Source organism: Propithecus coquereli, unplaced genomic scaffold (genome assembly GCF_000956105.1).
Source record: "Propithecus coquereli isolate 6110/MARCELLA unplaced genomic scaffold, Pcoq_1.0 Scaffold188, whole genome shotgun sequence".
NCBI lineage: Eukaryota > Metazoa > Chordata > Mammalia > Primates > Indriidae > Propithecus > Propithecus coquereli.
Window position 1 is genome coordinate 4,653,760 of NW_012143634.1, and position 17,270 is coordinate 4,671,029.

At 36.5% G+C, this 17,270-nt stretch overlaps 1 protein-coding gene across 1 annotated transcript in view; it reads left to right on the forward strand.

Annotated features, from left to right (window-relative positions):
• The window catches only part of CASK (calcium/calmodulin-dependent serine protein kinase (MAGUK family)), a 437,172-nt gene that overhangs the window by 251,430 nt on the left and 168,472 nt on the right, over positions 1-17,270 (forward strand). Inside the window, exons 6-7 of the mRNA XM_012642796.1 lie at positions 9,559-9,661; positions 15,365-15,540. Coding sequence (XP_012498250.1) covers positions 9,559-9,661; positions 15,365-15,540 — 279 coding nt within the window. The remainder of the gene's footprint in view (positions 1-9,558; positions 9,662-15,364; positions 15,541-17,270) is intronic.

The window sequence follows — 17,270 nt, forward strand, 5'->3', positions numbered from 1 at the left end:
GTTTCTTTTTTAATTAGTTTTAGAAATTAAGTTATTTAGATAAAATGGCATTCCTGTATTAAATTATACTAACATTAGTAATGAATTATTTTACTGTTGAATATTTTAAGTTTTATTTGATTTGTATATTATTTTAGTATATTTTCATGTATTCCTTTAAGACCTTGGATTTATTTTCTAAAATAATCTTATAATTTTAGGACTAGATGAGATTTGTGATTGTATTCTCCCCTTTTTATCACTATGATAAACTCTCCCAAGTAAATTAAAACGTCTCCTATATTTTAAAGAAAATAAGGATGGAATTCTGTAGTTTTTGTTTTGGTACTAGTCCAATATTTAACCACTATCTGTCCATCTAGGTAACTGCTGGCCCCGCATTTTAGTGTCATTTCCCTTTTTTTGTTAGCATGTGAAATGAAGAAGAGTTAGCTTTATCCTCCCCGTAATTGTTATCTTGTAGCTTTATTTACACTAAATAATATTTGACTCATTGGGCTTTATCTAACATTCTAATTATTTCTAAGTACACTCTTCTGAATATCATATTCTCCAGAACTTTTAGTTTGTTATAAATAATGATACAGGGGGCAGGATATTTTGTAATTGCTAGAATAAAAATACTTTGTAGCTCTTACTTCCCCTTAGAACCTAGGAGAAGGAAGGTGCTTGCTGTATTGGTCTGGTAGGATTTTTTTTTAATTGTGGTAAAATAATATAACATTAAATTTACCATCTTAACCATTTTTAAGTGTATAGTTCAGTAGTGTTAAGTATATGGACATTGTTGTGCAATAGATCTCTAGGTATTTTTCATCTTACAAAACTGAAACTCTATACCAATAAACACTATTTCCCCCATCCACCTACCCTTGGCAACTATAATTCTACTTTCTGTTTCTATGATTTTAACTACTCTGGATACTTCATTTGAGTGAAATCATATAGTATGTCCTTTTGTGCCAGGCTTATTCTAAACTTTGTACTATGTCTCTGTGTTCTTAGCTCTTTCCTGTATATCCTCTTCCCTTCACACTTCCTCTTTCTTTTTTGTTGGTATCGTAAGGTTTTTCTTCATATAAAGATAGAAGTAGAAAAGAAGAAATAAATGTATATGCTTGTTTGGTGCCATCTATTACTGGTATCACCATCCTCTCTTTATCTAAATCCCAACCCTGGTTAAATTCACCTCACCACCTACTCCAGGCCTGAACCCTGCCATCTAAAATGAAGACTGCTGAATACAAACACACAGTGATTGGTCTCACTTCAAATTCTTAAGCACAAATCTCAAGTAGGCCCCTGGGCTGCCAGCAATCCTGGTATATTTCCTTAGTCCAGTGGTTCTCAAAATGTGGCTCCCAGACCAGTAGCATCAACATCACTCGGAAGCTTGTTAGAAATGCATGTTCCTAACCTCCTTCAAGACCTATGAGCCAGAAATTCTGGGGATAGGGCCCAGCAATCTGTGTGATTCTGATGTGAAAGTTTGAGAACCACTGCCTTAGTCAGTTCATTCTCCTGTTCTTTGAAAATACTTTTTCACATCTGAACTCTTCTCAGACTGCCAGCAACCCCCTTTCCTTCCCTACTTCCACCTGATGATCACTTTTTATTTCACTGAGAAAGTAGAAGCACCCAGAAGAGAACTTCCTCATCTTTCTGTGTCCACATCTGCTTGCATCTGCAGGTGCCTCTGTACCCTGTCTTTTCTGCTGTCATTAGGGCTAACACCCCCACTCCTTGTACATTACATCCCACCCCCTCTCTTTCCTTGGGTTGTTTCCCTCTCTACAGGATCATTCCCATCAGGATACAAATGTTTCTCTGTAAAAAACAAAACAAGAACTAAACCTCCATGAAAATCTCTAGGTACTGATATGGGATCTTCTATAGCATATATTGTTTTGTGAAAAATGTGAATATTTATATGTATTTTTATCTTTAAAAAATAGAAGGATGAACCAAAAACTAATAAAAAGTTACCAACGGAGAGGGAAAGATTGGGGGTGGAGGAAGAGGACAAAAGCTAGACCTTTCTGAATGTATTTGTTTTACAGTTTTCACTTTGCAACAATGTACATGTTTTATGTAATTAAAACACCAAATTAAGTTAAAATCTAATTAAAACAAGTGAACCTGACTGTATTACAAAGCAAAAGCATAACCACAAGAATTATTTTAAGTGACTTTAAAATAGGGTGAATTTTTTTAACGTAATTTTAGACTTAGAAAAAGGTTATAAGAGTAGTATAAAAAATTCCAGATACCTTTCACTTAGATTCCCCTGATGGGAAAACATTAGTAATGAATTATTTTACTCTTTAAGCTTTATTTGATCTGTATATTATTTTAGTATATTTTCATGTATTCCTTTAAGAACTTGGATTTGTTTTCTAAAACAATCTTATAATTTTAAGACTAGATAAGATTCATGATGATATTCTCCCCACTGTTTTTTTTTTTTCCTATAACAATGGCATCTTCAATGGTGCAATCCTTCTAGACTTTCATGATGTTCTCATAGGGTTCTGGGTGGCCAGGGCATTGTCCAACATCCAACAAACTTTAAAAAACAGTCCTTTACTGGCAAGGTACTTCCTGAATTCAGGGGCAAAGCATAGATAAGACCAATTCAGAAAAAGTGTTCTCATTGTCCAGGCCTTCTTGTTGTAGTACAACCATAGCACTGGCAGTTGGTTTTTATCTTTTCCCTTCAAGGTTCAGGAGTTAGGAGCTTTATGGATAAGGGTAGTCCTAATCATAAACCTGACTGCATTTGCACAAAATAGTAGTTAGTCTGTCCCTTCCTGCATTAAATCATGCTTGCTTCTCTTCCTTATTAAAAAATGTCCTTTGTGACATCTTTTTCCAGAATAGGGCACTTTTGTCCGTATTAACAACCTGTTCAGGCAGATATCCTTTCTCCTCAATGATTTTCTTAGTGGCATCTGGGAACTCGTCTGCTGCCTCGTGGTCGGCAGAAACTGGTTCTCCTGTTATCTTGACATTTTTTAAGCCAAACCTCTTTCTATAATTATCAAACCATCCTTTGCTGGCATTACATTCTCCAGCTTTAAATTCTTCACCTTCCTTTTGCTTTAAGTTGTTATATAATGGCTTCACTTTTTCTCGAATCATGTTAGAGTCTATAGGCATATACCTTTCTTATAGCAATCCTGCATGCACATAAAAGCTGCGTTTTTAATATGAGATAAAAAGGCATTTCGCAAAAAGTGCAAAGTTTTAGCACCAGCTGATGCAGCTGCAGCGACAGCTTCATGAATTTCCTTTGTTTTTTTACAATGATCCTTACACTGGATTCATTTATCTTGAAATGGTGTGCAGCTGCAGACCTCAATCTACAGTACATATCAAGCAATTCAACTTTTTCTTATAATGTCATGACTTTTCTCTGCTTCTTGGGAGTACTTCTAGCATCACTAGTGGCACTTTGTATGAGTCCTATGGTGTTATTCAAGATTTTTGGTATCATACTAAACATGATGAAAAATACACGAGAACTCTGAGATCACTTTTGCTGTGATATGCAATTTACTGGAGAGATGAACTGCGCATGCAGAGATGATTAGTGTCACACAGCATTTTAAACAGATACAATACTTGAGCTCATCACAATAGCAATAGGAGGTGGCTACAAAATTATTACCTTAGTACAATATGCACTATAGTTAATTTTATGCAGTTATGATTTAATACTGCACCTTTATGTTTGTTCACATTTCTTTCACCTGTGAATGGGACCATGTATGGTCTGTGTTTGTGTAAGTTTTGATAAATTTTAACTTTTTATAATAGATTTGTATATATTTTATGGCAGTAAATGATAAAATAGACTAGTATCTACATATATTTTATGCATTCATGACATACCTAACTTTTTCTTAATGTTTAAAATATTTCTAGGCTACATGGTTTGTCTGTAAGTTTTATCAAATTGTCACAAATCTCCAAAAAATTTTTCAATATACTTATTGAAAAAAGTTCACATATAAGTGGACTCATACAGTTCAAACCCGTGTTGTTCAAGGGTCAACTATACTTGCCAAATCAAAGAAGTAAAGTAAAAATTCTATAATTTAATAGGAAAAACATCAGTATGAATTTGTGATTTTTCTCCTAAAAAATGCATATTTTTTAGCTCTGTCCACTGAAAAGTTGAAGCAATAATATCCCAGTAGTAATAATATGCCTAGTACCCATATTATGGATTTAAATATCTTTTCCCACTAGAAAGAAATAGGGCTGCCAGGAGAAATGGCTGGTTCCAGATGTGGGGCAAGAAATGAACAAGACAAACCTGGGACATCATCTTGTATCTGAAAGCAAGGAAGTTATCAGACTCTTGAGTCTTACAAAAGTATGTAAGAGCAGACTTAAAAGGGCTCCCAATTGCCCAAAAGGGGACAATTTGAGCATCAAAATTTAAAAAGGCAGCAATTGATATACAAAGACACATCAAAAATATAAAAATCTATAAGTGCATAATAATGCAAAAAAAAAAGCCCTTTATTGGTCAACTTTGGAGGTTGCCTAGAAACCAACTTAGAATTCTGGAAATAGTTCATAACAGCTTTATTCATAATATCCAAAAACTAGAAATAGCTCAAATGTCTATGAACAGGAGAATGGACAAACTGGTATATTCATACAATGGAATACTTAGCACTAAAAAGAAATGAACTATCACAGCAAAGTGGCTGAATCTCAGAAGCATTATGCTCAGTGAGAGAAGCCTTGTGTAAAAGAGTACATACTATATGGTTTCATATATATGAAGTTCTAATATAGGCAAAGCAAACCTATCGTGAAAGACTATCAGAGTAGTAGTTTGCACTGGGAGGGATGGCCACAGAGACTGAATGGGAAGGAGGTGGGGTAGGTTTCTGGGATGATGATAATATCTCCATAGGGATTCGAGTTACACAGATATATGCAATTCATCAGAACTCTAATGGTACTCTTTTGTGCATTTCACAGTATGTAAATGTTTACCTTAAACATAATTTTAAACAAATATTAAATTCTAATGATATGCATGCTGAAGTGTAGTAAAAAGACAGATTGATGGTTGGATAGAGAGATAACTGGATATATATTTGATAAAGCAAATGTAGCAAAATGTTAATTATAGAATTAGGTGGTGAATATATGGCTATTTACTATACAGCTCCTTCAGTTTTCTGTATGTGGGATAGTTTTCATAACAAAATGGTGAGGAAAACCTTCATTTTGGAACTTCTGTTACGGATCTAGGCATCAATGGCTGCTAACATCATTGAGTGAAAAGTCGATGGCACATCTTGTAGCGATGAGTCAGGCAGACAACATCCGAACCCACTGCTCAATTCTGTCATTGAAAGTAGGGCAAACAGACATTATGTTCTCCCTGATGCAATACAATAGATACACCACCTATGAAGTATTAGTGCATAAAACTAAAATTGAATCCGAATCTAATCAAGATTCTACATCTATGGCTGGGCGTGTTGGTTCACGCTGGTAATCCTAGCACTCTAGGAGGCCGAGGCGGGAGGATCGCTTGAGGTCAGGAGTTTGAGACCAGCCTGAGCAAGAGCAAGACCCTGTCTCTACTAAAAATAGAAAAATTAGCTGGGCCCAGCTACTTGGGAGGCTGAGGCAGAAGGATTCCTTGAGCCCAGGAGTTTGAGGTTGTTGTGAGCTAGGCTGACACCACAACACTCTAGCCTGGGCAATAGAGCAAGACTCTGTCTCAAAAAAAAAAAAAAAAAAGATTCTAGATCTACCTCCCCATTTACAGGAAATACAGGAGAGTAAAAAACATATTAAATGACACTATATGGGTACCGTTAGCCAATTACTGATTGTGGGGAATTCTGCAGGGAAAATTACCTAGTGTTTTAACAAATCAATGGCACGAACATTGAAAAAAGGGCACAAGGAGAGGGATCTGTTATAGAGTAAGAGAGACTTAAGAGATAACACTATCAAATGCAATGTGTGAACCTTGGATGCCACCTTGAACTAACTAACTGTAAAAAGACATTTTTGAAACAGTCAAGGAAAATTGAATGTAGACTGGGTATTTGATGTTATTAAAGAATTATTGCTCATTTTATTGGGTATGGTAATATTAAGTCCTCTATCAGAAATACTGAACTGTTAACAGTAAATGATATGATTTGTTTTAAAATACTTCAGCAAAAAAAATATAATAAATGATTGGGGATAGGTGAAGCAACAATGGCAGAATATTGATATTGCTAAAGCTGGATCATAGGTACATGGAGGTTCATTAATCTATTCTCTCCACTTGGGAATGTTAAAAAGTTAAAAAAAGAAACATCCTCAGCTTCACATTTTCTTCTAGCGACATCCCATTTTTCCATTTTTAGTACAGGAAAACATTGAAAAATATCTGTGTTTACTATGTCTATATCCTCTCTTCCCATTCTTTGGTGAAGCTGGTCCAGTGAGGTTTTTTGTATCTATCATGCCACCAAAACCACTCTTATCAAGCTTTTCAGTGACTTGCAAGTTGCCAAATCTAATGGTCAGTTCTCATTTTAAATGACCTTAGTAACACTGATCACTATTAATTATTCTTACTTGAAAAAGTTTCTTTCTTGGATTCAGGATATCAAACTCTGATTTTCTTCCTGCTTCACAGTCTAGACATTCTCTTTCCTTTGCTAGATTGTTCTCATCTTCCTGACCTCAAATATTGGTGTGTACCAGGGCTCAATCCTCTGACTCTTCTCTATCAGTAGTCATTCCCAAAGCGATTTCATTCATTACCTTGGCTATAAATACCATCTATATGCTATTGATTCCCAAATTTACACCTCTAATCCCAGCCTCCCCTTCACCCCATCTTGTAAGATCTTACATTCAGTATGTATGAAACCAAATTCTTGATCCCCCATACAAACTCCTCCCCTGGTATTCCCCGTATCAGTAAATGGCATCTTCATTTTCACTTAGAACAGAAACCTAATTGTCATACTTGTTTCTCTTTCACACCCACATCCAGCAGCAATTCTTGTCAGCTTTACCTTCAGACCATAAACAGAATTTGACCACTTCTCGTCCTCTCTGCTTCGGTTAATATCACTCTAGGCTAGTCCAAGCCACCATCTTCTCTTGCCTGGATAACTGCAGTAGCCTCCTAACTGATCTCCTTTCTTCCACTCTTGTGCTCCTACAATCTCTTCTCCATACAGCAGCCAGAGTGCTTCTTTCAAAACCTAAAACTGATTATAGTGCTCCCCTGCTCAAAACTCTCTAGTGGTTTCCCATCTCGCTCAGCATAAAACCCAGGGTTTTGACCATGGCTTCAAGGCCCCAGATCTTAGATCACATTTCCTGCCACTCTGCCCCCTACTCATTCCTTTCCAGACATGGTGGCTTCCTTCCGATTCTCTAAACATACCAACCCTCCTCGTGCCTCTGGACTTTTGTATTGACTATCCTTCCTGTCTGGAGCTTGCTTCCATGTGGCTTGCTCTTTCACTTCATTCTGGTCTCTATTCAGACATTACCCCATTAGAGAGGTCTTCTCAGACCCCTCTAATTAAAATAGCAGCTCTCTAGTCCCCAAACCTATAACATTTACCTCCTCACCAGCTTAATTTTTACCTCCTAGTACTTAACCACTACCTGGCTTTACATTCTATTACTTTGCATTTATAGGTTTCATTTATTTTCTCCCATCCAAGTACTAACCAGGTCCAACCCTGCTTAGCTTCCGAGATCAGACAAGATCAGACGCATTCAGGGTGGTGTGGCTGTAGACTCTTTGTTTACTTTCTATCTTAAGTTCAAACTTTATAACTTGTCTCACTTAAGGATTTATTGAGAATGACTGAATCTACACTGATGAGAATTACATAGATTTCATTATAACACTAAAACATAAATATAATCAACAAACTATAAAGGGTATACATTCTTTGGCATTCCAACTTAAGCTTCTACTTCTTCTTCCTAAGAAGGTGATAAAAAAAACACTTGCAGAGGCATGGCCAGGAGACCCCGTTTGGGTCTAGTTTGTATTTTCTTCTGTATCATGCCCATCCTTTTCTAGGCTCATTCATTTGCCATGTCCCACACTAGAATCATGCTAGGGGTATTGCTTTCTTATTCAGTGTGTTGTCATTGATCTCTCTTTGAACTAATTGAAAGTTCTTACTGAGAGCAGTCTTTATCAGTTGATTTCTGTAGAGGTGTACTTGCTCTCCCATACATTCTTCTTGCTACTTTGGTGTCATGTCATAGTTTGCTCACTGTTCATTTGTACACTTTCCTTCTCTCTTTCTCTTGCTTTCACAGACTCATACACACTTATATTTGAGAGCTCATCTCTCTTTGTGCTAGACTGTACTGTGAAGGCCTTTAAACTCTTTGGGCAGAAAGAATAACTTCCAAAATAGAATCCTGATGTTTTCATTGGGCAGAGTAAGGATCCCTCCCACTTCTGTGTATCAACATCAAACATTTCTCTGGGTGTACCAACTCAGTTTTATTGCACACTTTTTTTTCATACCCACTACCATGTTGGCTAAAACTTATCTAAAATTGTGTGATTTTATGAATGAGAAAGAATAGGAGAGAATAAAAAATACTTTTGTCTTCCAAGCCTAAAGAGGCTTGCCCTTTTCACTAGCCCATGTTTTGAGAGCAGGTCAGATATAGTGTTAGTCATATTGGGGAGCACAGTATTTGAGCAGAGACCAAAGGCTCCCACAATTAGATTCTTTCCTGACACCAGCCCCAACCAAGGTCCCAGAAAGAGACAGATGCAGAGGACAAGGTCCTACAAGGAAACCTTTATTGCTATCGCAAAGCACACGATACTTAGGGAGCCCTTCCCTGGTCAAACAGGCTCCTCCTAGGGGAGGGTGTCTTTGCCCTGGACAAGGGGCCAGCGAAGTGGGATCCTTTCCCCTTCTTCTTTCTCACCTCCCTCTCCCATAGAGAGGAAAGGCATGTCCAAAGAAAACACATGTCCAGGAAGAGCATTGAAGTCCCTGAGAGCAAGGTTCAACTAAAGTCATTAAATCGGACCCATCGATTTAGTACTCCTTTACTTAGTGGTGGAATGAATAAAGAAAAGAAAGAGGATAGGGGAGGGTGGAAAAACAAAGGGCCATCAGCATCCCCCAAGGGCCAAAATATAATGGCTGTATAAGTAAAGTCAGAGGTTTCAAGAAACATATTGGCAGGAAGTGTAAAACATATTTTTTTTTAAATCTAAACTATTACTCAAAGAAAGAGAATATGGCATAAAAAGACAGAAAACATATCTGTGTTTCTTGAATATCCATGCTTTCCGAGTAATTCTTACCAAATATTTCCTATAAAATATTGACCGGAATAGGTATATCTTTGGAGAAATCGGCCAGAAGTGGCAATAGGACAAATCAAGCATCTAAAGTAATCAAAAGTTTTTAGTGTGTTACTAAATTGTCATGTTATTTAGTTTTGTGTAAACTGAATTGTTCATCTTCAATTTATCTTTGGGCTTATTTTTTGTTTGTCTGTTTTTCTTTTCAGCCCCACTGTGTTCTCCTCGCCTCAAAAGAAAACTCAGCACCTGTTAAACTTGGGGGCTTTGGGGTAGCTATTCAATTAGGGGAGTCTGGACTTGTAGCTGGAGGTAAGACCACTTTTTTAAAAATTTCCTTCAAAACCTGGTCACTTACAGGCTGGTATAAAACTTTCAAGCCAAATATTAGCCCAACCTTAATGTTTCATACTCATTCCACCCCACTCCATCCCCAAAACACCGTGAGATAGTTTTGAATTTAATAACTCTGTAGTCATAACTAGAACTTTAGTCCCTTAAGGATAGACTTTGTCTTTTTTGTCTTTTTTTTTTTTTTTTTGGTGGAGATGAGGTCTCATTATGTTGCCCAGATTGGTCTCAAAGTGCTGGGATTACAGGCATGAACCACTGTACCCGTCCAGACTCTGTCTTCTTACTCTTTGTATCTCCAGCACTTAAGAGAAAAGGCCCTACATAAAGAGATTAAAATGATGTTCAGAGAAGATAATATTTGGGGCATCATGCCTTTAAAGTTTAACTGTTCAAATGAAGTCAAATCTAAAATGTGTGGATTAGTCATTTCCAGGTATACATTGATGGCTAATTTTTAATTTCATACTGTTTTCGTTTTTGCATTTTTCAAAGAATCTTGTTCAAGCCATCAATACATGTATTTGCAAAGAACAAGCAGATGTAAATGCAGGCTGCTTTTATTATTAGCCAAAGTAAAACATAATTTTTAAATTCCCATGCTAGAATAAAAAGAAGAAAAGTTAAATAGGAACTTTCTTCACCAGTGCCCAGAGGTGGATGCTAATTACAGATTCAAGTATTTGGTTTGTTTGTTTATTCCTTTCAATAGACTCCAGCTCAGAATGCTGCCCTGTTTTTAGTTCTATTCCTTAGTTTTGAAATTACTTAGTTCCCCATTCTACAAACTGTCTTCTGGTCAATGCTTTCTCTTTCCTATCTCCAAGTACTGCCAGCCTTCACAAAGAGGAACAATATGAAAAATATCAACAGAACCTTTTTAAACCTGTCATCTTTCAAGAATGTTTATGTTAAATTCAAATACCTGACAAATGATAAATATCAAAATAATAATCTGGACATTTCATTTAACTTAATTAATTGCAGCTAAAACACCAAGCAGTAATAAAATAGGCTACCTTCTGAAAAATGAGCCATAGGTCATAGTTGTATTCTTTAAATCATTTTTTTGCCACATTGCCCTCTAAAATTAAATTATGTTGAAATTTCCTTCTAGTTTCATATTCTTTTCCAGCTAATCATTTCCAATAATATGCAAAACTAGAAGTTGAGTATAGTTTCAAAGAATGCTGATTTTTTTTTCCCTTTCTGTTGGTGATTAGAAGACTGATCAAAGGGTCAGGTAGTAAAGCAGAGTTTAATTCATAGAATCATTGAATCTCAGGATTCCAAGGGGGTTTGAACTTCTCCAGTCTTATAACTAATGACTGAATTCTCCAGTAATATTCCCAACAAACAATTGAGCTCTAGTTTAATTCCTCAGATGGAAAAGTATTCACTATGTCCCAGAACAGTTCATTTCGTTTTTGGAAAAATCCTCAAGTATTAAAAAGTTCATCCTTGCATTGAACCAGAAATCTGTCTTTCTGTAACTTTCACCCAGCTGTCCTAATTCTGACTTTTGAAGACACTTTGAACGATTTTCATCCTTCCACATGATAATCATGTAAACGTTTAAAGACAGCTACCATGTCCCCCTAAGTCTTATCCAGGTTAACTTCCCTAGGTTAATTTAGCCATTCTTCATATCAACTAGTTCAGAGTCTCCTCACTATCCACAAAGTACAGGGCCAGAACTGAACATAACACTGCTGGCTCATCTTCATCTTGCAATCAGCTAAAAATCCTGAATTGTTTTGTGTTGTTTTTAAACAAATGTTGCTATTAAACTCACTCTAAAATCTGGTACATATTTATACAAATCACCCATGTGTTATGGGTACACAATTATATTAATAACAAATAATTTCTGATGATTACATCCCTAAGGTTAATGGAATGAAATGAAATGAATTCCTTTTGTGTGTTATGTACTGGCCGTATATAATGACTTTGTTTCCGTTGCTCTGGATCTGCATCCTGTTAGTATTCAGAATGTCATGGGCTTTATACTTTATGGTACATCTCGATTGAAGGGAGAAAATAGATCCATCAGATTTACTTGGACATTTTCTCTGTGTTAATCTATTTTCCTTTAAGTCCATGAACCTTTCCCCAAGTCATATATTTTTAAAGCTAATTTTGAATACCCAGTGTTTCAGTTATTCAAAATTTATTTTCTCCATGCTTCTAAAATTAAAATACTTCCTGATGGTCAAAGTATTGTCATATGTTAGTACCTTTTCTAAATATTCTTGAAGTGACTTTAAGCATTACAATGTTTTTAAAAATATAAGTAGATAAGAAATAAATGATTTCTCTTAGAAAAAGCTTTCCTATTGTTTAAGGTACTTTTGAAATTTTGCTAATATTTATCAACTTTAAAACAGAAAGCTACTTTCCTGTCAGTTGGAGTCTTTCAACCCTCACTCCTACAAATAGAAAGGAATTCTCTCCTATATATATTCCCTACAGTAAAAACCTTTAAATACATTTACACTTCCCCTGTCTGAAACTCGGCTATTTGGAAAATTCACTTATCCAGAATACAACTAGAAACCTAGAAAATAATTATAATAGCAGCAAAACTATTCCTACCCTCAAAAACCCATTCATGGTCCTCTCAGTTGGGCATCTAAAGATATTCTTTTTGAGGCTATATAGATTTGTGTTCCTTCATAGCTTGCACCTGCTATTCCCTCTCATTGGAATACTTTTTGTTTATCTGGTTAACTCGTACTGTTCTTGAAGGCTGAACTAACAATTGTCTCCTCTTAAAAGCAGGCTGATCTTCACCATCCTGAATTAGGTAGCCCTATTCCTTCTCTTCCATATTAACCTTAACTATCTGGGCTACATAGCTCTGGGTAGCATTGAATGCAGGGACTTGTAATCATATCAAAGACTAAGATTTGTAAGGGCAAGGGGCACCGTGGCTTATCTCTCTGTATGTCCACAGCACCTACGATGGTGTTTAGGACCTAGCAAGCACTTAGGAAATTGCTATCAAATGAAAGGATCTGCTTGCTAGTCAGCATCCAGTTAACAGCAGATTATAAGCAACAAATTAGGAGAAGCCAGGACTGAAGTAAGCGTAGTGAGAGGAAAGAAATGAAAACCTGACAGAGAAAAATATATTAAGCAGACACCAAAACTTGGAACATGCAGCAGCCTTTTAATACCAAAGAAATCAACCCGAATATACCGCTGAAGTTCCTGAGGGTGCTTTCTGTTCTATAACGTAGTTCTTTAATTGATATCCACAATGACAACTCTGAGTCATCCAGAAAAGGTTAACTTATGTGCAGCATTCTGTGTAAAAGAAGTCAGGAAATTGTAGAAAGATAGCCACACAAAATTATTAAAGTAAAAAGCGTTGTGTGCATAAAGATTCAAATCCTAAAGTATTGAAAATGTAGCTATTCAGAACAACACCCTCCCTGAGATTCTAGGTACGAAGATTTTATTATATTATCAAAATATATTTAAATATATGTCTGAAGTATCTGAAACAATGACATTTAATTTGGTTTGGTAACTGGTTTCCTGTTCTCAGAAATTTGTGGTCAAAGTCATAAAAGTAAAGTGCTCACAAAGAAGGAAAAAGATTAACAGCAAAAACAAGGAGTTTGAGGAAGTTGGTATGTATTAAAGATTAACTTCAGTCCTCTTCACAATCTACTGAGATACATGAAATAAAAAGAGCATTCCTCTATATTCTATAACATAGTTTTTTCTCCATCATCTATGAGCAAATTCTTGAACAAAAAGACATGCATCTTCCCCAAGAATGAACACTGATTCTCTAGAAATAGGTAGTCTTAAATCCAGATGAATGGAAAGAACCTCCTCAGGATGGCTGGGAATGGCCATGGTGGCTGCAATTATTCCCAGAGTGAGGCCCCAATTTTGCGTTACTTGACTCTTTCTTGTATGGGAAGTGGTAGGAGTCAAGTTGAGTTTCAAAACATCATCCGTACCATTAGCGAGTACCTGACTGGTGCCATGGAACCAGTGCCCTGGATGGTACCCTGAGTTCTTGCCCTGTTTTCCCCTCCTGTCCATCAGAACAAGGCTGTTAATGAAAGTAGGAGGCTTAGCTCCCATCACTTCAGCTTCTTTATATTACTTGAGGAAGCAAAATGGGACAATACAGAAATAAAGACATTTCTCTAGCCAGGTCCTTCTAACCAGTAGAGTTTTCACTGACCTATTATGTATTTTAAATGAAAATATTTTCACCACCAGAACCCTGAACTTAATCTCTTCTATTGTTGGGGGAGGAAGGGAAACCATAATGATCTGCAGCAAAGATACATCCCCGATACATAAGCTACAGCAACTCCTTTATCCTTCTCCATCCCAACTGAGTTTGATGAACTTAATGACACATTCTCTCTAGCTGGACCAGAAGATCTCTAAGGTCCTTTTAAAACTCTGAACTGGCCAGGCACAGTGGCTCATGCGTGTAATCCTAGCACTTTGGGAGGCTGAGGCAAGAGGATCACTTGAGGCCAGGAGTTCGAGACCAGCCTGAGCAATGTAGCAAGACCCCATCTCTACAAAATAAATACATACATAAATACGTACATAAATAAAATAAAACTCTGAACCACAGTTCTGAGCTCTAGATAAGGTATTACACAATCTTCAAAGTAAAAATTATCTTGTACTCAGTATGATGAAAGAGAGAGAGACAAGAGGGAGGAAGGAAGAGAGGGGACTGGGCCTGCATACATCTAGAAGAGCTGCCAAGTCTAGTGGGCAGTGCCCCATCCCACTGTAATTTCCCTATAGGGTACAAGCCTTTCATTCCACAATAAAAGGAAAGACTCCTTTTAAGATATTGAGTTAAAGATGGTTACTAATGTGCAAACAACTGGTATCAGATTCCTCCCAGAAAGCTAGTTTTAGATAGAGAAACAAAAGAAAAGATCAAAGCAGATTGAATGGGAGGAGCTTCATGATTTTGCTTTGGTTTGTGTCATATATTTGCTCTCCTTCAAACATTAATGTTAGGAGGAAACTAAAAATTCATATTATAAAAAAACATTACTAACCCTTGTTAATTGCTACAGTCCATAAAATCAACTGAACAGGATTTCAGATTCAAATACATATTCCAAACAATAGTTCTCAACATTAGGTTTCACTGGGGAAATTTCCATTTGTCAGTCAAAAGTAATCTTTTTTCCACGGATTTCTTTTTCACTCCTGCCCCCTCCTCTCCCTGCCTCTGCCCCTGCCCCTCCCAACTCTTTCCTGAGCAGCTACAGACTCTGCCTGATGACTCTTCCACCTGCCTCTGAACTATACTTTTAGTGACTTTCAAACGTGTAAAATTAGAAAATTTAAACTTATTCTTGAAGCGAGAACTATATAAATACCTACTGTGTAGCGTGCAGAATTCAACAGGAAATGTCAGGGTTGCAAGACAAAGTACCTATCCTGGGCTCAGTATTTTCAAAAGGTGATTAGATAAATAATCTTTTTTTCCTTCTGTGAACTTGATTTTATGGGGAAGGGGGAGGTGGTGAGAGAATATTTAATTTATATTGGCAAACTTTTTGTTCAGGTTGTTATTCTATTATTTTCAGCTTTCAAGTGGAAAACTCCATTTTATGTAAACGTTTTTCCTTAATGATGTTGTTGCTTTTAATGTAGGACGCGTTGGAACACCTCACTTTATGGCCCCAGAAGTGGTCAAAAGAGAACCTTATGGAAAGCCTGTAGATGTCTGGGGGTGCGGCGTGATCCTTTTTATCCTGCTCAGCGGTTGTTTGCCTTTTTACGGAACCAAGGAAAGATTGTTTGAAGGCATTATTAAAGGAAAATATAAGGTAATGCATTATGAACATCTTATTTTTCCACTAAGATTAAATTATCCTGATAAATGTTTTTTGAAGTTACTGTCTGTCTTTGCTCACTGATTGACTGCCGTGTAGTTACCCAATCCGTGAAAAGACCTTTGCTTCCGTCATTGATCCGGTAACCTTGTTAGGCAACATAGACCTCAAGTAAATTTCTGAGTTGTTATCAGCTGAACTATATCATCCAGGTGAAGAAAACTTTTATGGCCCTTCTTTGTGTAATTTGAGAATTGAGCTTCGTTTTTAAAGGTTTTTGCTCAGTTTATGAAGTTAAAATGGAAATTTCATCCAGGTAATCTAGTCATTCTTTATCTTAATTTTAAATTTTTGCCAGCATAGCTGAAAAATTCGCCATTTACATTCCTGGATAAACTGAAACGCCAGATCACAACTGCATTTCATAATACAATATAGAGGCATTCTGATGTGACTTAAACATTCATATTCTTCTTTGGCTACAGTATGTTGGAAACCTCATGTATTGTCACAGACTTGTGATTAGTAAATTACTACTTTCATTATTAAAAAATGAAAAAGTCATTACTGACATTGTGAATGGCTAAATCAAAAAGACCTAATGACGTCTTGGAAATAAATAAGCTTAAGGTTGATTTCACTATCCCAACTCTTCTTACACTTCTTTGCTCTGTACCACCACGTACAGCTGACAGGGACTAGGAGGCTGGGCATGGGAAGCATGGGGTGGGGGTCTGGATATCAAGTCAAGGCAGTTTATGTTGGGAAATTCTTTTTCCTCCCATTATTACTGAAACTTATACTTTCTATTCAACTGAATCACTGTTTCATTTTCTGCCATGCCTGCCAACATAAAACCAAACACAGGCTTATATGACACTAGACTCCAAAACTGTGAGGCTCCCTAAAGGTTTCTTTTCAATTCCTCAGTAATGTTAGAATTTTATATGGGACTTGGAAAAAAAAAAGAAAGGTAAAGTAGTTTCAGAGATGCAGCCTCATCCTTTAAGCCATAACTGAAGCTTGTAGAGATGAGAATGGTGTATACTTTTGTTTGTTTGTTTTTGCCTTGTGCACCATCAGTTTATAAGTGCACACAGGTTTGTCTTTTGTTTTATTTGGTTCAAGATGTATGCCAAAACACTGTTAATGGAGAAGGATGTTTTAAGTATAGATTTTTTTCTGCTTCTCTTAGAATCAATTGGCCTCTAGGGAATAAAATCAATATTTTCAAGGTAACTAAATGTCTCAGGAAACTGCTTGTAAGTAGTCATCCCCTTCAATCCTTGGAAATTGTGAGTGGCTGTCAGGAATGCACAGCCAAGGCTTTCTGGTTGAATTTTGCCAAGTGAAATCACAGATACTAACATATGAAAAGAAACATGATTAGTAATGCATCAGCATAATAATACTAGCAATAATCATAGCTAACTCAGACATAGCACTTATTCTGTGCCAGGAACTGTTCTAAGCACTTTACTTATATTAACTCACTTAATCTTCACAGCAACTTGTGACTTAGGTACCATATAATAAAATCTCCCACCTGCCTTTTTGAGTTATAAGCATTTGCTAATAATAGAATTTTTCCTTTGTGTTTGTTCAGTTGCTAACTTCCTGGTTTCCAAGGCAATGTGCTTCATTCCAACAGCCTCTGGTATTTGATTTTGTCTATTTTTAAAACATTGAATGGTTATTTTTGTTTCTTGGTAAGAAACTTGGAC